At 37.8% G+C, this 17223-nt stretch overlaps 1 protein-coding gene across 1 annotated transcript; it reads right to left on the bottom strand.

The window, feature by feature from the left end:
* Positions 1-2016: 2016 nt before the first annotated feature.
* On the bottom strand, positions 2017-16265 carry LOC109033439 (uncharacterized). The gene is made up of 4 exons (XM_072299031.1): positions 15772-16265; positions 11759-11857; positions 3400-3656; positions 2017-2290 (listed from the first exon to the last, which is right to left on the bottom strand). The coding sequence occupies exons 1-4, from the start codon at positions 15814-15816 to the stop codon at positions 2140-2142; spliced, it is 552 nt and encodes a 183-aa protein (XP_072155132.1). The 5' UTR covers positions 15817-16265; the 3' UTR covers positions 2017-2139.
* Between the last annotated feature and the right edge of the window lie 958 nt (positions 16266-17223).

Here is a 17223-nt window from a genome sequence, read left to right as displayed (position 1 = left end):
TTTTGCCCTATGTCGTTCATAACCCACGGCGACACGACTATTCCTATTATCGTGAAATCACCCATGAACGTTTTTATTGCTAAACGTCAATCCCCACAACCGAAGAATCCATCCCTTCCACCGAGAGGCCTGCTACCAATAACGTCGCTGACAATTATTAAGGCATCTAATTTGTGAGGGGGGAAGTTCTTATGCTCAAATTTCTGGAGGGGAGTCAATACTTGAGAGAAAGTCGAAATCTTAGGGGAAGGTCAAAAAACGAGCCCCCCCCCCCCCCCCCCCCTATTTCAGAAGTGAATAGCCGTTCGTATGAAAAACTCGGGTTGGGCACCACTGGACTTTGAACAATAAAGTGTGGGAAATGAACAATAATTGACGGTTCATCGCGACGGTCAGTTGTAGAGTCAATCGAGTCATACAGATGGCGTGGCGTGAATTACGATTATATCGATTGTTATGCCATTTAAACCTATGGAAAAGGATCGATAAATAGGGTGTTCGCAGCGAACACCTTAATAATAGATTCTTTACCATAGGTTTAAATGGCATAACAATCGATATATCGCTATTCACGCCACGCCACTGTGTCATACAATGCTTCATCCACCGTATTGCATGGATCAACTAAAGCTTCTTGACAAGTTTTAAGTATGAATAAACTCTATTTTTGATCTTTATGATCCAGATCACGTTCAAAACGCTAATTGCAGAAATGCGTATCTCGTGATAAAATGTCATTTTCCAATCATACAAGGCTTGTTTCGACCGTATGAGATCAAACTAAAGCTTCTGATAAGAAATTTTAAGCGCGAAACTCTATTTTAGGTCTTTAAATGATTAAAATCCGCAAAATGCAGGTTTAAAACAATAATTGAAAAAAATGCGTATCTCGTGATACTTAGTGCCAATTGGATTGCATTTTGCAAAAAGGAACCACTAGCATTGCAATGTTGCTAAGATTGTGCAACTTCTTTCGTCTTGGAGGAAAAACCCGATTATCCATTAATAGTTTCTATTTTACTTGCTAAAAACTGTAAAAAGACAAAAATTACCATCTAAATTTCATAGTTTTTCACGATTTCCGCAATTTTATTACAAAAGATGAAGTTGCACAATCTTAGCATCATTGCAATGCTGCTAAGATTGTGCAACTTCTTTTGTCTTGGAGGAAAAACCCGATTATCCATTAATAGTTTCTATTTTACTCGCTAAAAAGTGTAAATTTAAGACAAAAATTACCATCTAAATTTCATAGTTTTTTACGATTTCCGCAATTTTATTGCAAAAGATGAAGTTGCACAATCTTAGCATCATTGCAATACTAGTGGTTCCTTTTTGCAAAATGCAATCCAATTCTTAGTGCCGTAAACGCGAATCTCGGCATTTCTGCCGTATCTTCTAACAGTTCGAGAAATTATTCAAAATACTGATGGAGTCGTTTGAAAAAGCATCTTATTCTTGCTGTCCTCAAGAATTATTACCATGTTACTGGCAACGAGGCGGAATACAGACAGTTTATTTCACCTGGAAAATCAAGTTTTCCGAGATACCTACGCTTTTCTGCACTTTTACCATCGAATTAAAAAATCGTTCTACAAAAAATCGACCATTAAAGCCTTAAAATATAAGTTACAGTAAAACTGTTTCCAAATTTTAACCTATTTCAATGGATCAATAATATATAATTAAATAATAATTGATAATATAATAATAATTGATAAATTATAATATATAATTGATAATAAATTGCCTATTCTGTCATATGTTAAGATATTGAAAGATAATTTTTAGAGTGAGATTCAGATTTAAAATCTGTCGATAGCACCCAAAGGACATTGCGCCAGAGCTGAATCTACCTCAACCGCATGTGTCCTCCAAAAAATACCCTCTGAAAATACACCTGCTGCAGAATGTGAGGATCAAAAGTGCAATAATCCAAATATGATTAACTGTAGTGGAAAAAATATTTTCAGAGGGCATAGGGTCGTCCTTCATTTTTGAATTATGAAGAAGCATATGATATACAAATACACTTAAATTTTATGCTTGATGATATACATTTTACCTAACTGTTTCCCAAACTCTTATGAGGTAAAATTAGTCCATTATTTGAAAAAGTGGATTCATATAGTTTTGATCCTACAGGCTTGAAATATAATTAAAACGCAAGGGAAAAGCACAAACCATAACACTACTAGCACTACTTCTGGCTTTATCGCGCCGTGATTTCTTCGACTCGTTATCCCTCGAATGCCTTGAACTATGCGTTCCCACGGAACCATCCGATTCACTGAAATAAAAAAAAAACAGATTAAGGAGAAATTTTTTGATATTTGAGGGGCTTGGAGGACAAGGCACATCAGTGTAGTTTTGGAAGAAATTAAGATATTCATGATTTCAAGTTAAACTAGTCCTAATGCTTATTCTGTGAAAAATTCGCCCCCAAATTCTAATTTTTAAGTTTAAAAAAGTCAGTATGAACTTTCTTTCCGCTATAGGATCCATGTAATTTCGAAACTTCGAACACATTTTTCCCGAAATAGCAAAAACTGCACTTATGCGCCTTGTCCTCTAAGCCCCCCATTTTGTATTCGTAGACGTCGTATATACATTGGTATTTTAAATGGGTTTATATCGCACCAGTTTTTAATTGCCCTATTTCATGGGAAATCTATTTGAATCCTCCACCTCTTCTGGATGAACAAACCAATCCAACAATTTAAATTCAGGGGCAGAAAATGTTTTCTCGGTGAGAAAATTAGAGAAACTGTTAATTGGACCACATTTTGCAATAAAGAATCACTATTTTTGACTCATTTAAGAAACAGCATACCTATATGCCGTTGATTTCCCTATGCAGAAAGATGTTTTAAAGGAAGAGCCAGCGATAGTGGTTCCTTATTGCAAAATATGATCCAAATTAATGATCTTATATGTGTGTAAAAGTATCTATGTGTGCCACAAAACCGCCAGACACCTGATTTCAGGGAGATCGGCCAGTAAACAAGTAGCATAGCAGTTTTCCGCCATTTCTTAAGCCGCCATCTTGAAAGAAAGGCAATTTCATCAAATCTGATGTCAGATCCATTCTCTTTGTGCCCCAAAACCCTCAAGTAGGTATTCGATTCCATCTAAATCGGCCCGAAAAGGACAAAGGTATATCATTTTGTCGCCATTTTGAAACGGCGATAGAAGACGGCGACCTGCGATTTCCCCCATTACTTCATATGTTATGTTTTTTTCCAACGACGCACCACACGATGGGGGCTACTTCTTGAGATTCGATCCCCCCCCTACCCCATCTCTCTATCTCTCTATATCTTTCATCGATCTGTCTTCTCCTTTTTCAATTTTGTCTGTTGCTAAAAACTAAACAAGTAGATTTTTCATTACTCGTACCTCCCTGAAAAACTGCCATTAGTGTTATTTCGTCTAAACGACCTTGCAGCTTTTTTTATAGATGCGCCGAGATTGCCTCTTGCTGATCGAATAAATGTCTTTGAGCTTGTCGTCCTTTTCGTTTCCCTATTTGCCATTCTTGTTTGCAGGACAGGGACTGTTCGAGCGGTGGCATCTTGGTTCCCGTCTTCCAAGACAAAAAATCCAGTGTTTTCCACAGTCCATACATCCTTGCGTCCTCTTTCTCGTCTACCCTCCTGCTCTCGAAATAAACAATGCTCAAAGTTTAACAATATGTGCGCAAGTAGGTATATTCTCAAATTAAAATGCATGTAAGCAGTGAGTATACTGATGCAATCTCTGGATAAAAGAGCGGTCCTCAAACTGCGGTTTGCCAATGACCGAATAACTTATCATGCACGATACAAATTGAAACATATTACTCCTATCTTACGTTATCTCTTCCTCACTTGTTGGGGTTGCGTTGGGGCAGCGGAGTGCAACGAGGAGGCGTGAATGATCGATCATATTGATATGTCCCCGTTTGAAGCTATGATAAAGAATCGATTATCAAGGTAGGTGTTCGTTGCGAACACCCTGTTTATCGATCCTTTTCCGTAGGTTTAAAGGGCAGATCAATCGATACATCGCAAAGCACGCCTCGCCACTGTGGATATCCCTGCAGGGTAACCCGCCGTGATGGTGTTGTTCTGCGGGCTGTTACGGTTTAAGTAGAGTTGCTGCCCTGCTGTTCCACTAGGCCCTCCTGGTCACCAGATATTCTTCATCTTTATCTATCTATCGTAACTGCATTCTTAACCTCATGTTACTTCAATGAGGCTAATTCCTCGTAAAAGTCACCTGCTTTGAAGAAAAATAACTTTTAAAAACAAAAAACAAAAAACTGTGATCTGCATTAGAAAGATCCACTACCCTAATAAGAGTAAGTCGTGCAATTTTGCATAGAAATGCTTGATTTACATGATGAAAAAAAAAAACAAAAAAAAAACCACGCGTGGAAATCAGTATTTACTTGCCGATCGCGTGGGAGATAATGTGTGTCCGTGAAATTTACATGGAATTTTCATGGAAATAATGCTATTACCATGCATCTTGGAAATGTAATAATTTCCGTGTAACAAAAAAAAAGCTATTTTGCGATGCAGTCTGCTTAAAAATGTCATCCTTCCCCATAAAATGTGTATTTTTATGCCTGAAGAGGAATGAGCATTATTCTGATTTCCATGCTAAATTGTCTGCAGGAGAATCAATCTGCAAATCTTACCAAGCTGCTTGATGTTAAGCAGAAAAATTGTGTGGAAGACAGGAGCATGGAGAAAGGGACGTAAGCCGGGATTAGTTTAATCTAAATCGTGCATGGAATGCAATCAATTCCAATACAGTTTAATCAAGAATAGTAGCAATGTTCAAGTGAAGAGACATCCTGAAAAGTGTGATAGGGGGTTTTAAGTGGAATAAGGGAGTGCCAACTCCCATAGGAAAGCAGGAAACGTTGGCCAAAAACCGCATAAAGACCTGATTTTGATGCTTTTTTATGTTGTCGCTTGTCAGCGCACGTTTAAGTTGCCATGAGCAAAAATATTTTAATCAATTAATGGAAACTTTAACCAGCTTTGATTTTGAAAATGACTAATTTTGACGTCAGATGAACTCTCGGCAAGTTACGGGACATAACCCTCCCCCTCCCCCCCAAAGGCCGATTTTAAGCCACCTCTGCGGAATGTGGCAACGCCCGGACAAAAATTTGTCGATGCTTTAATTTCGGACTCAGCGTCAAAAATTACATCGACGACTTCAATGTCGGAGGCAAAATCGTCGATTTTGAATAACTCCTTTCAAACAATCGATGCATTTTTTGGAAAATTGACGATGTGTCAATAAAAATCAGTGATAGTTTACTTCATCGGCACAATGTGCGACACTGAAAATAAGTTGAGGGTAAGAGAAACAAGCACAACACCCTCAGTTCGTATCGTATACGACGAACACTAAACGAATTCCTACACAACGCCTGCATGCAGCTATTCGGGTCCACGGCTGTGCGTGTTGCAGACGCACTGGAATGAAGGCGTTTTGGCTCCCCCGGCACTCACCGTTTCACCCGCGGCGGCAAGCTGAACTGCGAGGATCTAAAATGACAGAGTGCCTTCAATTCTTCGTCTATACTACGAAGATACCTTTTAGGTACGAATAGTTACTCTACAAATCATGCCCAGTACATCGCTAAAGTAAAACTGAAACATAATATGTACTCACGTCCTCACACTTTACACCTGAACTTCATTCCAGCGTCGCCCGTTGCAACGATGAAGTAAACTATATCTGATTTTTATCGTAAGTAACATTGTCAATGGACCACTAGACAAGATACAAATTCCAGCATTCTGATACAGGTTTCTTAACCGAAATTTCACGTAGAATACGATGCGCACAACAAAAATTACCGAAATCAACTCTTTATGAAGAAATTAAATGATTCTTGATGCGTGAATTCAAACCACCCGCTCATGAAAACTCAATGCTATACGTGATTCACATCGCGCGCTAAACATTATCATGACAGTCTCTGCGATATAAAAATCTGGCAACCTCAATCTTGACGCTTTGGCTCAGTTATACGAAATTGCTTATAGTTTGAACAACACAAGGTGGGAAATGAACGTTTGCTCGATTGAGAGGCTCGCTGAAACCGTTGTGGTGCGCGATTTGACTCACGTAGAGCTTTGAGTTTCTTGTGAGCGGGCCTTTTTAAATTCCTCGTAACCAATGTGAAAGAAAAACGTTAAAATCTTCCTTAGGAATTGATTTCAGTAATTTTCGTTGCGCAAATCGTGTTCCACGTGAAATTCTGGTTAGGTAACATATATTAGAATGCTTAAATTCGTACCTTGTCTAGTGGTCCATTTTCCGAATTTTTTTCAATTGTTTCAATGTATTAACACGTCACCCTTCTAAAATGTAGGTTGCGGCCCTGTTCTTCTTGACCGACCTCAGACCACTCCAGGAAACATTTTTTGAACTGGTATCTTAACATTCTTGTCTGGGTAGAAGAGTTACACGGAAAAAAATCTTTTGTGCTTATAGCCAGATAGTAGGTGACATTTACCATCTTAGATTCCCAGATTCTACCCCTGAGAACAATTTTGCTAAGAGCACAAATGTATGATGGTTAGAAACCTCAAACCGCGATCAGGTAGGCGTTGAGAACAAAGATGGTAATTCGCACCAACACTGCTGGGCGGGCGCGCCGTCCTCCGTAGACGTCCCGCACAACGTTGCTGAGATAGACCTTCAAAGATGGTAAACTGACCCATCCGGATGTTTAGTGTATCAATCATGAGAGCAAGGAGAACCTAATATTTTGTGTTTTTAGCCATAAAGAGGAGTATTTTCTTGTGAAACGTACAGCTAAAAAAATTGAATACAAAGGTGTGCAATATCGGGGTTCGCAGCTAGGAGATGGTGGAAAAGGGTTAATCGCGTAAATAAATTTCGAAATCGAGTAAAATGAGACTACAGTACTTATTGTGAGGTGCTGTAGTCGTATCCGACCTATCAATTTTTTTTGCCTACCGCGGGGATTGCACCTTGGACCTATCTAACCCTAGCCGAAGACCCTAACGATTGAGCTATACAGTATGATGAGAATCTTGTCGTTACTTCATTTTAAATTTTTTACTTTATTTTTTTTCTTTACGTAATTTTTCTTTGATTATTTCTTTTTTATTTATTTACTTCATTTTAATTTTTTCCCCCTTTGTTTCTTTGCTTAATTTTAATGTTTTACTTTATTGTTTTATCTTTACTTAATATAATTTTTCTTTGATTATTTATTCTTTATTTCTTCCCTGTATTTTACCGTTACTTACTTTATTTTATTTCTTGCAATGTTTTATTTTTCTACTTTAATTCAGTCACTTCATTTTAATTTTTATACTTCATTAAATATCTCTTCGTTGTTATTCATAACTGCATTTTATATATCTATTTTTTTCTTTTTTCTTTTCATGTCGAAAATCAATTCAAAATTTTCAAACTAGGATTATTTTTATGATTGGCTAAAGTGCCTCTAGCATTGGACAAATAAGCCCAGGCTACTTACTTGAACAAGTGAGATTATGTAGAATAGAAAATAATAAAATTACCCCTCTAAAGTACTGAAGCCTTGACATGGTGTTAAATATGATGCATGCCTAGCCTACTGGTAAATCTGGGATGTTTAGCTTAACTGTGTTGTTGCATATTGCACTTGTAAAATTTTATCGGCACTATACACAATTATATAAACTTAAAACTTTTTTTGGCAAAACCGATTACTTACGTATTTTCTATTCACGATGGCCATTTCGGGTGGTCAGGCCGCCCATCTTCAGGTGACTGCCTCATTGTTGAAAAGTTCGAAAATCCGGCGTGAAAGCCGCGCCGGCGCAGTTGCTGCCTGTGAAATTAGCTGATCGAGAGGACGAGAGCCGCGATAATAACTGCGCCGGCGCGGCTGTCACGCCGGATTTTCGAACTTTTCAACAATGAGGCAGTCACCTGAAGATGGGCGGCCTGACCACCCGAAATGGCCATCGTGAATAGAAAATAAGTAAGTAATCGGTTTTGCCAAAAAAAGTTTTAAGTTTATATAATTGTTTAGCTTAACGACAGCATACAATTGACAAGAAACATTGTTAAAACATTAGTAACAATTGATAAATTTCTGCCATTTCCTTGGAATTTTGAATGTAGAAAAAAATTGATTTGAAAACTATTATTAGTACCAGGGGCCTTTGGCCGCTTCGCTGCCGACAAACAATGCGGAAGAAAACAACATACAGTGGGCGCTCGCTAATTCGAAACCCGTTATTCGAAAATCTCGTTAATTCGAAGGCGAAGTCGATCCCCGTGAGAAAATCCCTTTATTTCGAAAAAAATCAATGTATTTGTCTCCCCTCGCCCGTCCCTTGAGTTTCGAATTAGCGAGCGGCCATTGTACGTAAAAAGTCGTAGAACAACCGTATTCAAGTTATCTCGGGGATTAATGGATTCAAATACCGTCAATGTTTTATTTTTGATCAATGTTTTTAAAAGAATACACACTGTTATTCTAATGAGTTTCCGCAAATTTTTCTGAGTGATTTAAAATAGACAAAAGAAAATTTGACTTAAAACGCATAATATCCGAAATCTAAGCTCAGATTCGGCTTCCTCGTGAAAAATCGATGCAATTTCATGTATCAATTGTCACCATATCATGAAGGAAAGAGATTAACGTAGGCGTGTAGATTCTAACATATCAGTCCGACGTGGCAACATGGGTGATTCGGAGTGGGTCAGCTGATGAGTAAGAAGAAATTTGTTTTCTCGGAAACGGACGAACCAAATGCTTGACGCCGGCGCTTGGCGGCGTAGCTCAAACGTTTGGATTCTGTGCCTACTTCCGCATACCGGCCGGCTTTGATAGAATCTTTACGCCTACGATTACCCTCTTTTCTTTATACTATGGTAACATATGATACATGAAATAGCATTGATTTTTCACGAGGAAGCCGAACCTGAGCTAAGATTTTGGGTATGATGTGTTTCAAGTTGAATTTTCTGAATTTGAAAATTTAAGACGGCGGACGTAGCCTAAATTGATACATCGGCTCCCATTCCATCGATTAAATTCAAATTTTTAGTCTAATTTCGAAAAACCAAGGTGGCGGGCGTGGCCTAAAACGCTATCTCGGTTCCTGCTCGTCGGATTTTCGTAAAACTTGGTGCCAAGGGGAGGGGGGGAAGAGAGAAATTTTTAAACCCTGCAATCGATATGTCGCAGGCAAATAGTAAAATTAGGCATTTTGTCAAATGCCTACGCAAATAGTCAAATACCAGGGGGCTATGCCCCCTGACCGCTACGCGGTCCAACCCCCTGAAGGCGCTCCGCGCCATCAAGGGGCCGCTTCGCGGCCCTATTTTTACCTCCTATCAGTGTTGGTTTTATTTTTCCCCTCAAAAATTACGATATGAGGTATACTTTACTTTTAAATGAAATAATTTTTGGTTTTGATGAATATTTTAGTTCGTTTTAATCCATTTTTTTTAAATCAGTGAAAAATTTAACATCGTCCGAGTTTCTGAATTGTTGTAATAAATGCCCTTTAATTATAATTAAAACCGAGCAGAGTCAAGAATAATAAATTGCGCGAAGTCATCTAGTTTTGCGGCGACTTTACCGTCGCCCGAGCCAGGGACGGGAAAAGGAGTACGCTACACGAACATATTATTACACGCTCATCAGTCACACAAGGTGGGTTGAATATGAATTCTTGAAAATTTATCAACATACTTTCCCTAATCAGCCCATATCTGATTGCTTTCTTTGGTGACTCAATGTTGGTAAAGCGTAAAAAATTGACGGGGCAGACTACTAACAAAATACTTTAATTGAGTTATCTGAGATGGTGACCTTCATAATCAACAAGTTCATAATTTGCACTAACGCATTCTGTAGTTCAATGAGCCCACTTAACTGAGTAGCATTAACCAAAAACAAGATAGGTAAAGCGCAAGCGCACTCTTTGGTGCAATGAGTCAACTTGATGGAGCAGTTTACCATCAATTTTGTCTCGGTGAACATATTTGTAATAGCTAGTAGCAACTAATTGAAAATGATTGATTTTCCTAAAGACGTTGTGGACAATACAATGCCGTTGGTTATTCTATCAATTTTTTCATGTATACGGCACCAACTTTTAATTAACAAAACCAAGATGGTTATCCGCGCACAGTCATTTTTTTCCGTGTACAAAGGAGTCCAGTCAAAAATCTTGGATCGATTCAGAAACCGGCTAATCGGTGACCCAAAGCTTGTCAGAGGAAATGTCTTTACGTCAAATCCTTTACATTAGCAGAGTTTCCGTTTTTGGAATTTAACTATAAATTTCCATGGATTATTTTTCAGGTGTGACAGTTTTCCTTTCAATTGACATAAATCTTTCGTCCTTAATGCCCTAAGCTCATCGATTAAGCTGCCAGTAAGAATCGGGAAAGGGCTTTTGGAAAGAATATAAAACGATGAAATTTTCGCTGGTGAAATGTTTTTTAAATAAACCAGATTCCGACGGTAGCATCCCCTTCCAGTGGCGTGGCGTGCTTTGCGATATATCGATTGATCTGTCATTTAAACCTATGGAAAAGGATCGATTAGTAGGGCGTTCGCAGCGAACACCTTAATAATCGATTCTTTACCACGGATTCAAATGGAGAAATATCGATAATCGATCATTCACGCCTAGCCACTGTCCCCTTCATTTTTCGACGTCATCCCACGCCACTAAGAAATGCGTATCTTGGTTTGCGGCGTTGTGGACTTCCTGTCACACTGAAAAAAAATTCTCGGCGTTTTTACCAAGGTCCGTTGGTACCTTCACCATCTTACTCTTTTTACCAATTATTGGTAATTTTACCAAGACAGACTGGTAAGCTTACCTAAAAACCGGTATTTTTACTGTTTTTCTCAGGTAAGAATACCACTTTTATTGGTAATAAATTCCCGGTAACTTTCCCATTTTATCTCGGTAATTCTACCACAGTCGATAAAAAATATTAGCTTTTTTATCAGGGTCCAAAAAAATTACCGAGAAAGTCAATAGTTTTACCGAGATTTCTCGGTTAAATTCCATAAATGGTAATTTTACCAAGAAAAAACTGGGATCAAATAGAACCCTGAATTCTTGGTAATTTTACCTTTTTCTTAGTAAATACACCGAGATTCTTTTTTCAGTGCATTTTTATTTCCTACGTGGAAAACAATTAGGCGTTATTTTTTTTTTTTTAAAAAATTTAAAAAAAAAGATTTTTGCTCTCTCTGTGAGGAATATTCTGCGAAAACAAGCCATGGTGTTGATCCAGCATCCTTTTAAAAAATATGACAGGACCGGAGATTTCGCAACACCGCAACCGAGATAGGCATTTTTGAGGTGCCACCTTCGTTATGGAACATGAAACTTTCGGCTTATACGATCGAACTTTTTTCTCTTCCTCATTGTAACCTAGCCCGAGAAGAGCAATATTTCATGGGCCGTATTCGATAGTGGCTCGAAGTATCGCCAAACAAACAATTGAACATAACCTCAAACAAAACTTTTAGGTTTTAAGTTGGAAAAGCTGAGAATGAGAAAATTCCTAGCAATTTCACTTTCCATAGGCATTTGATACTCAAAAGAATAAAAAATCCATCACAAAAGACCCGTTCCCTCAGATTTGCAAATTGACTTTTGAGGCTATGTTTACACGTTGAACCAATCAATATCGATGCAATCTCACATCTTTGATGTATCGAATACGATCTATTGAGTTTTATAAATACCTGATTGGAGGAAGGTGGACTTCCTACAGCTGTTGAGAGCGTTTGCGCCACTGGTCGATGTTCAGCGCAATTCACATGATCACCCGCGTTGTAAAAAACCTGCGAAGCAAAAATTAGATGATATTAGGCTAAAACTAAACAAACTACAGAGGGGGCGCATTTTGTAGGTAATTAAATCGAATCCCTGTACCAGTTTTTCCCATACTTTTTTTTTCTTCTTCTAATGGTTGTGATTTTCACGAAATCTGTAGACTTCAACACGAAACAGCATCCTGACTGGGAATTGTGGAGATTACTATTTAAAAATTCCGTTTCTTGACGGAAAAAACAAATGTAATGATAACATGATAACATGATAACATAAGACGGGAAAAAAGTGACAAAAATCAAAATTGAATATCATTGTCAGTGAAGCATTAATCATTACCGTAAGCTCTCTGATCCCTTAAATTTTCATTTTAAATCTCAGTTCGTCCTACCATTTCATTGCGTCGATTTCCATGATTTTTGTGGCTTTTGATTTCCTTTTTTCTCCTAAATTTATCATATTTTCATCGTCATGTATTGTCCTTAGTATTCATTCGTTCACTTATATTCCCCATAACATTTCTTTTAAACTATTCTTTTTTTAAATACAAGATTTCTTCATTTAGTGCTTCAAAATTTCATTTTACCAATTATATTTGAATTTAGATTATCAGTCTTGCCAATTAATTTACACAGGCAATAAACGTAAGCTTACAATCTACACAACTATTTACAGGCGATACAAGTATTGGACCATTTCGCATTTCCTATCGCCTAGAATTGAATTAAACCCAGGCGCGCTAATAAAGCGTATAAAAGGTACTTCTTCGTGTATGTGTGTGTGTGTGTGTGTTCAAAGTTATAGCATGAAATTTACAGTGATGTAACTATTGGATCACGTGAGAATCCCTGTTGCCTAAACTGGGATATTGAAGGCGAACTGCCAATGCTTTAAAATTAACTCTCTTTTTCAGCAAAATGATATGTTCAGGTGTTTTTGAATAAACGTGATATTTACGGTGTAAACATGTATGAATACACTTAACCACGTATGAATTCATGTTGCCTACACTAAAAATTGAATTTCGAGTGAGCGTATGCTATTTCACGATACTACAAGTGCGATCACGCCACAGTTGAACCGATTATTTTCCAAAACACGTGAGCGCCAAACTTTATTTTGGTGGTAGAGAGGTTATTTTTTCTTTGCTTTCTCTGAATCAATCATGTTTTATTTCAAAATAGCCTTTTAGGAAAAATACATTTTTTTAGAATTCGAAGATTGTCCACAAATGAACAAGGTTTTTATTGTTTTGCGCATTCGTAATTTTGGCGCTTACGTGGTTTGGAAAATAATCGGTTTAATTGACTTTTTTGTAGTTTTGATTCTCCCTGGTAGCCCGTCACGCGACAAGGAGTGGATTTATTCAGACACATCTAATATTTTCATGTTTATTTTCATGAACTTTCATCGCTAAATGTGTAGTCAGTTGGCTATGGCAACTGGCAACAGACCTATCGTAATTTTATGTTTTCGAATTTTCGCACTTGAGCTCTACTAATTGGACGATTTTACCTTTACCAACGGAGCGTAAAAAAACCTAGTTGATGCTTTAGCCTTTTAGTATAACGTGTCGAAATCCAAAAACTATAATGGGGAGTGAAAAATATACAGACTAGCACTTCGCGAAATGTCAGATTTGCACGGATTCACACATATTGCTCGCTCTCACTGAGAGAAACAAGGAAAATAAAAAAAAGGAAAATTGCCCGAATTTTTTTTTTTTTTTTTTTTTTTTACGAAACGCAGGTTACGTGGATTTTAATACCCGTGTTTTTGAATTTGGTGTAAATACTTCACCAATATTTTCATGTTTTTTTCCATAATAATGATAATGAAAAATGTTTGATTACAAAATTACTAATAGAGGGACGAAAATGACCTTCCTGCATCGTATTAATCTTAAAAATTAGTAACATTAGAATTTTAGAGAACGATGTATTAACGTAATTTTCTATTTCCGCCCTTCTTTAATGCTCCCCTTTTCCCGCCGCTAACTTGACTGTCGCTCCTATTTTTAATCGTTCCTCTCGTAATTTATAGGTTTTCTTTTATTCGCTTTTATTTTTTGGTATTCCTTGTTCTATTTCCCCTTTTATCTCCTCACGTTTTTCCATTTCTTTCATGCGACTGATAATAATGATACTCGCCTATCATTATCATCATATTTCCATCGATATCTGCTAACAAATAAATAGATTGATACAAATTCTATGCAATGTTCCGATTTGAAAATAGAACACAAGGAAAGGAGGGAAGAGTAGAGAGTGTACCTATAGTGGAGGAGATAGAAGGGTTTGAATTGAGATTTCCATTTACGTTACACACGGGTCTACCGTTTCCTAACGTCATTTTTTTCTAAGCTCTATGCTTCAGCGGAATGTCTAATTTCAGGAAAACGAGTTCAGAGATCAGTGAAAGTGCTTTCACGGTAGGTCGAGTGTCCCAACAATTGCTGTCGATTGTACCACGAACGCTCAAAGACTGGGTAACATTGCAACATGTTGAGTGCTCCGAATATGAAAGCTTTGAAAAATCCAGCGCGTAACATGGCACAAAGTTACTTTCTGAGTCTGTATTGAGTAGAAATTGACGAGGAGGGGTGAATCTCGACCTGGTCTGTTTGTTACTGGTCGACCAAACTCGTTTTAAAGATATCAATAGCTCAGAGCAAAAGGGTCTCAGAAATATATTATTTCCGTTTTGAGATTTAATTTTTGAAGTTTTATATCCGACATTTAATATGATTACCCAATTCATTTACGCACATGGAGCTCGCGTTTTGAGGGTGCAATGACTCGACTCTTTAAACAATTTGTTTACGACTCTTCCTGTTAGTGAGAGTGACTTTCTGTTAGCGAGTAGTTGATTTTTTCTCTCCTTTTTATGTCACACTAAGCAGTACAAAAAATATCATTCACTTATCAAGGGAAAATAGAGAAAATTGGAAGTGCAATTATACTTCTGCAGAATATTCAATTTTATTCCGCAGAAAGCTATAGACAAGACATCGCAGTTTGCGGAATTTTAAAACAAATACATTCCTATATTGTTTGTTACATTGGGAGTTTCTTTAACCAATTGTGACGAGCAGAAGTTTGGCACAGTTTTGCTAAATGCACGTATCCATGTAATATCACAGGCTAACCTTCGAGAACAAGTGCATCTCAGGGCTCTAATAGTTTTTCTTATTCGATTTAATTTTTCTGAAGAAAATATAACTAACATTTTTGCTTGAAATTTTCACCGTACTGAAGAAATTTTCCATTTAAACATTCCCGGACGAAAATTCTCGTTGAGGCGAAAATCTCTTCGAAGTTGACAGGATGTCTCTTTGAAATAATAGAAATACCGTTGAAACAAGGAGATTACCCGTTGACTCAACAAGAATTCTCATTCACGAAGAATCAATTTGAATTTCAATTGGCCCACTAGAAAAGTTTACTCTGTGCAAATGACATAATAATAAAACACGAACAAAGAAAACGATATAAGTAAGTAAACCACAGCTTATAAAAGTCAATTCTGCTTCATTTGGTGCAAAATGACAATAAATTATGAAAATCGAGTATCGACTGGTTGAGAGCATAACAAAGTTAGAGAACGATAAATTATGGATTCAAGAGAAATACAGAAACGATTTGTGGACGATGTTACCATTTTTGAAAGTGACTCAAATGAAATGCTTCAAATGGAAATTGTGGTTTGAAATTCTGACTCAATGTCCTTATCAGTATCTGAGAGAATCTATGGAAACTGAAAATGAGTATTTTTAACACGAAGGAGGTTTTTTTGCTAAACTGAGCAATTTGAGTTTCCGCCGTAAAGGCTCTTTTGCCGGACTGCATTAAAAATCTCCTTGGATGAAGTGCATTGTTTCTATACTTAAGATTACAATATACGCCTAAAGTAAGGAAGTTATTACCAGGCAGAGACAGATCGGGAGTAACCACATCGAGAACATTGCCATCCTCTCACACTGCCTTTTATCAGTCGACTGATCGAAAAAGGACTCCGCGTCGAAAAGCTAGTATCACCCTACTGACGCGGTCCGTTCAATGATTTCAATACCTACTGTTTGACTCCATAAACCGCGGAGTGGAGTTATATATACGTGCGGATTTTTTTTTTTTTTTGCTTCTTTCCTTTTTCATGCGTGCCTATGCACACGAGACTGTTCAAAAATGTCTAAGGATACATTAGATCCCCGGGTAGAATTTTTCTCACGGAAAAAAATCGCTTCGCAAAAAAATGGTTCAAATCATGCGGCGCGGCGATGGAGGAATATTCCGCTCGTCTGCGCTGCTAGTAATCGTCAGTGGCGTGTCGCTTTGCGATATATCGATTGTTATGCCATTTAAACCCATGGAAAAGGATCGATAAACACGGTGTTCGCAGCGAACACCTTAATAATCGATTCTTTACCATAGGTTTAAATGGCATAACAATCGATATACCGCAATTCACGCCACGCCACTGGTAATCGTCGACGACCACGCAAAGGTGCGTATCAGTATTCTGCCGCGCTAAGGAGGAACGCCGTATGAGCCACCAGGAGTTGCCAAATTTCGCCGCATAAAAAATGAATTTTTGAGGAAACTTACGAATATTTTTCCTTGAAATTTTCAAATCCTCCAGGCCAAATTGCTAATGGAGTTCTCTGAAAAATTGGAGGAAAAACAACCAACAGTCTCCCTGGAAATTCGTACAATATCGAAAGCAATTTGGCAACGCCTGAAGGCTCATACGGCGTTCTTCCTTAGCTCGGCAGCATTGGGATGTCGCAAAATCTCCGTGGATATACCATTTATAAAACAAATCCTCGTTACAACTTCAGGTTCAGAGGCTTCACATTTTGTTTTTTCCCCCCAATGTAAACGAAAATTGCACCGTTCTCAGAAAAATTCGACGAATGGGTTACCCGTGATGGGATGGAATGATCCCGGGTATTTTGGAGCACCGTCGTATGTGTAGATCAGCTTGCATGCGCGGCTAACAACACTAGCAAATTGAAAAATTTCCGCGTTTTTTCTGATTTCGTCATGACAAATTTAACAATGGGAGCGCATGATCCATCGTCCAGAGTACAATGCATCACCGAGAAGCTTCGAATCTGTTGTGTCCGATTGTGCGATAACCATAGGACTGCAGTAGGTTGGCAATATGTTCAGGGGGGAAAACGGTAAAATTATATGTATGGAATCAAGTAAACTCTTGCATGATTCCCTCACCCCTTCCTTTGCATGATTATTAAATCATTCGGTCAAATATCGCCGAAAGAAAAAACCGAATAGAATAAGGAGGATGAACGTTGAATCAGTGAGAACGGAAACACACCAACTCGGAAAAGTGAAAATAATCAAGACACACAAAACTG

This window comes from Bemisia tabaci, chromosome 4, assembly GCF_918797505.1.
Source record: "Bemisia tabaci chromosome 4, PGI_BMITA_v3".
NCBI lineage: Eukaryota > Metazoa > Arthropoda > Insecta > Hemiptera > Aleyrodidae > Bemisia > Bemisia tabaci.
The sequence above is the reverse complement of the archived record's forward strand: the minus strand, read 5'-3'. Positions and strand labels throughout refer to the sequence as shown.

What these genes read in the sequence shown, in the direction of transcription:
- LOC109033439 (XM_072299031.1), bottom strand. Translation starts at nt 15,816, where the DNA reads ATGGCAATGTTCTCGATGTGGTTACTCCCGATCTGTCTCTGCCTG. An exon ending in TCCCGATCTGTCTCTGCCTG is followed by an intron (nt 11,858 to 15,771) that starts GTAATAACTTCC and finishes TTTGCTTCGCAG; the next exon opens with GTTTTTTACAACGCGGGTGA. An exon ending in GTCCACCTTCCTCCAATCAG is followed by an intron (nt 3,657 to 11,758) that starts GTATTTATAAAA and finishes TTTCGAGAGCAG; the next exon opens with GAGGGTAGACGAGAAAGAGG.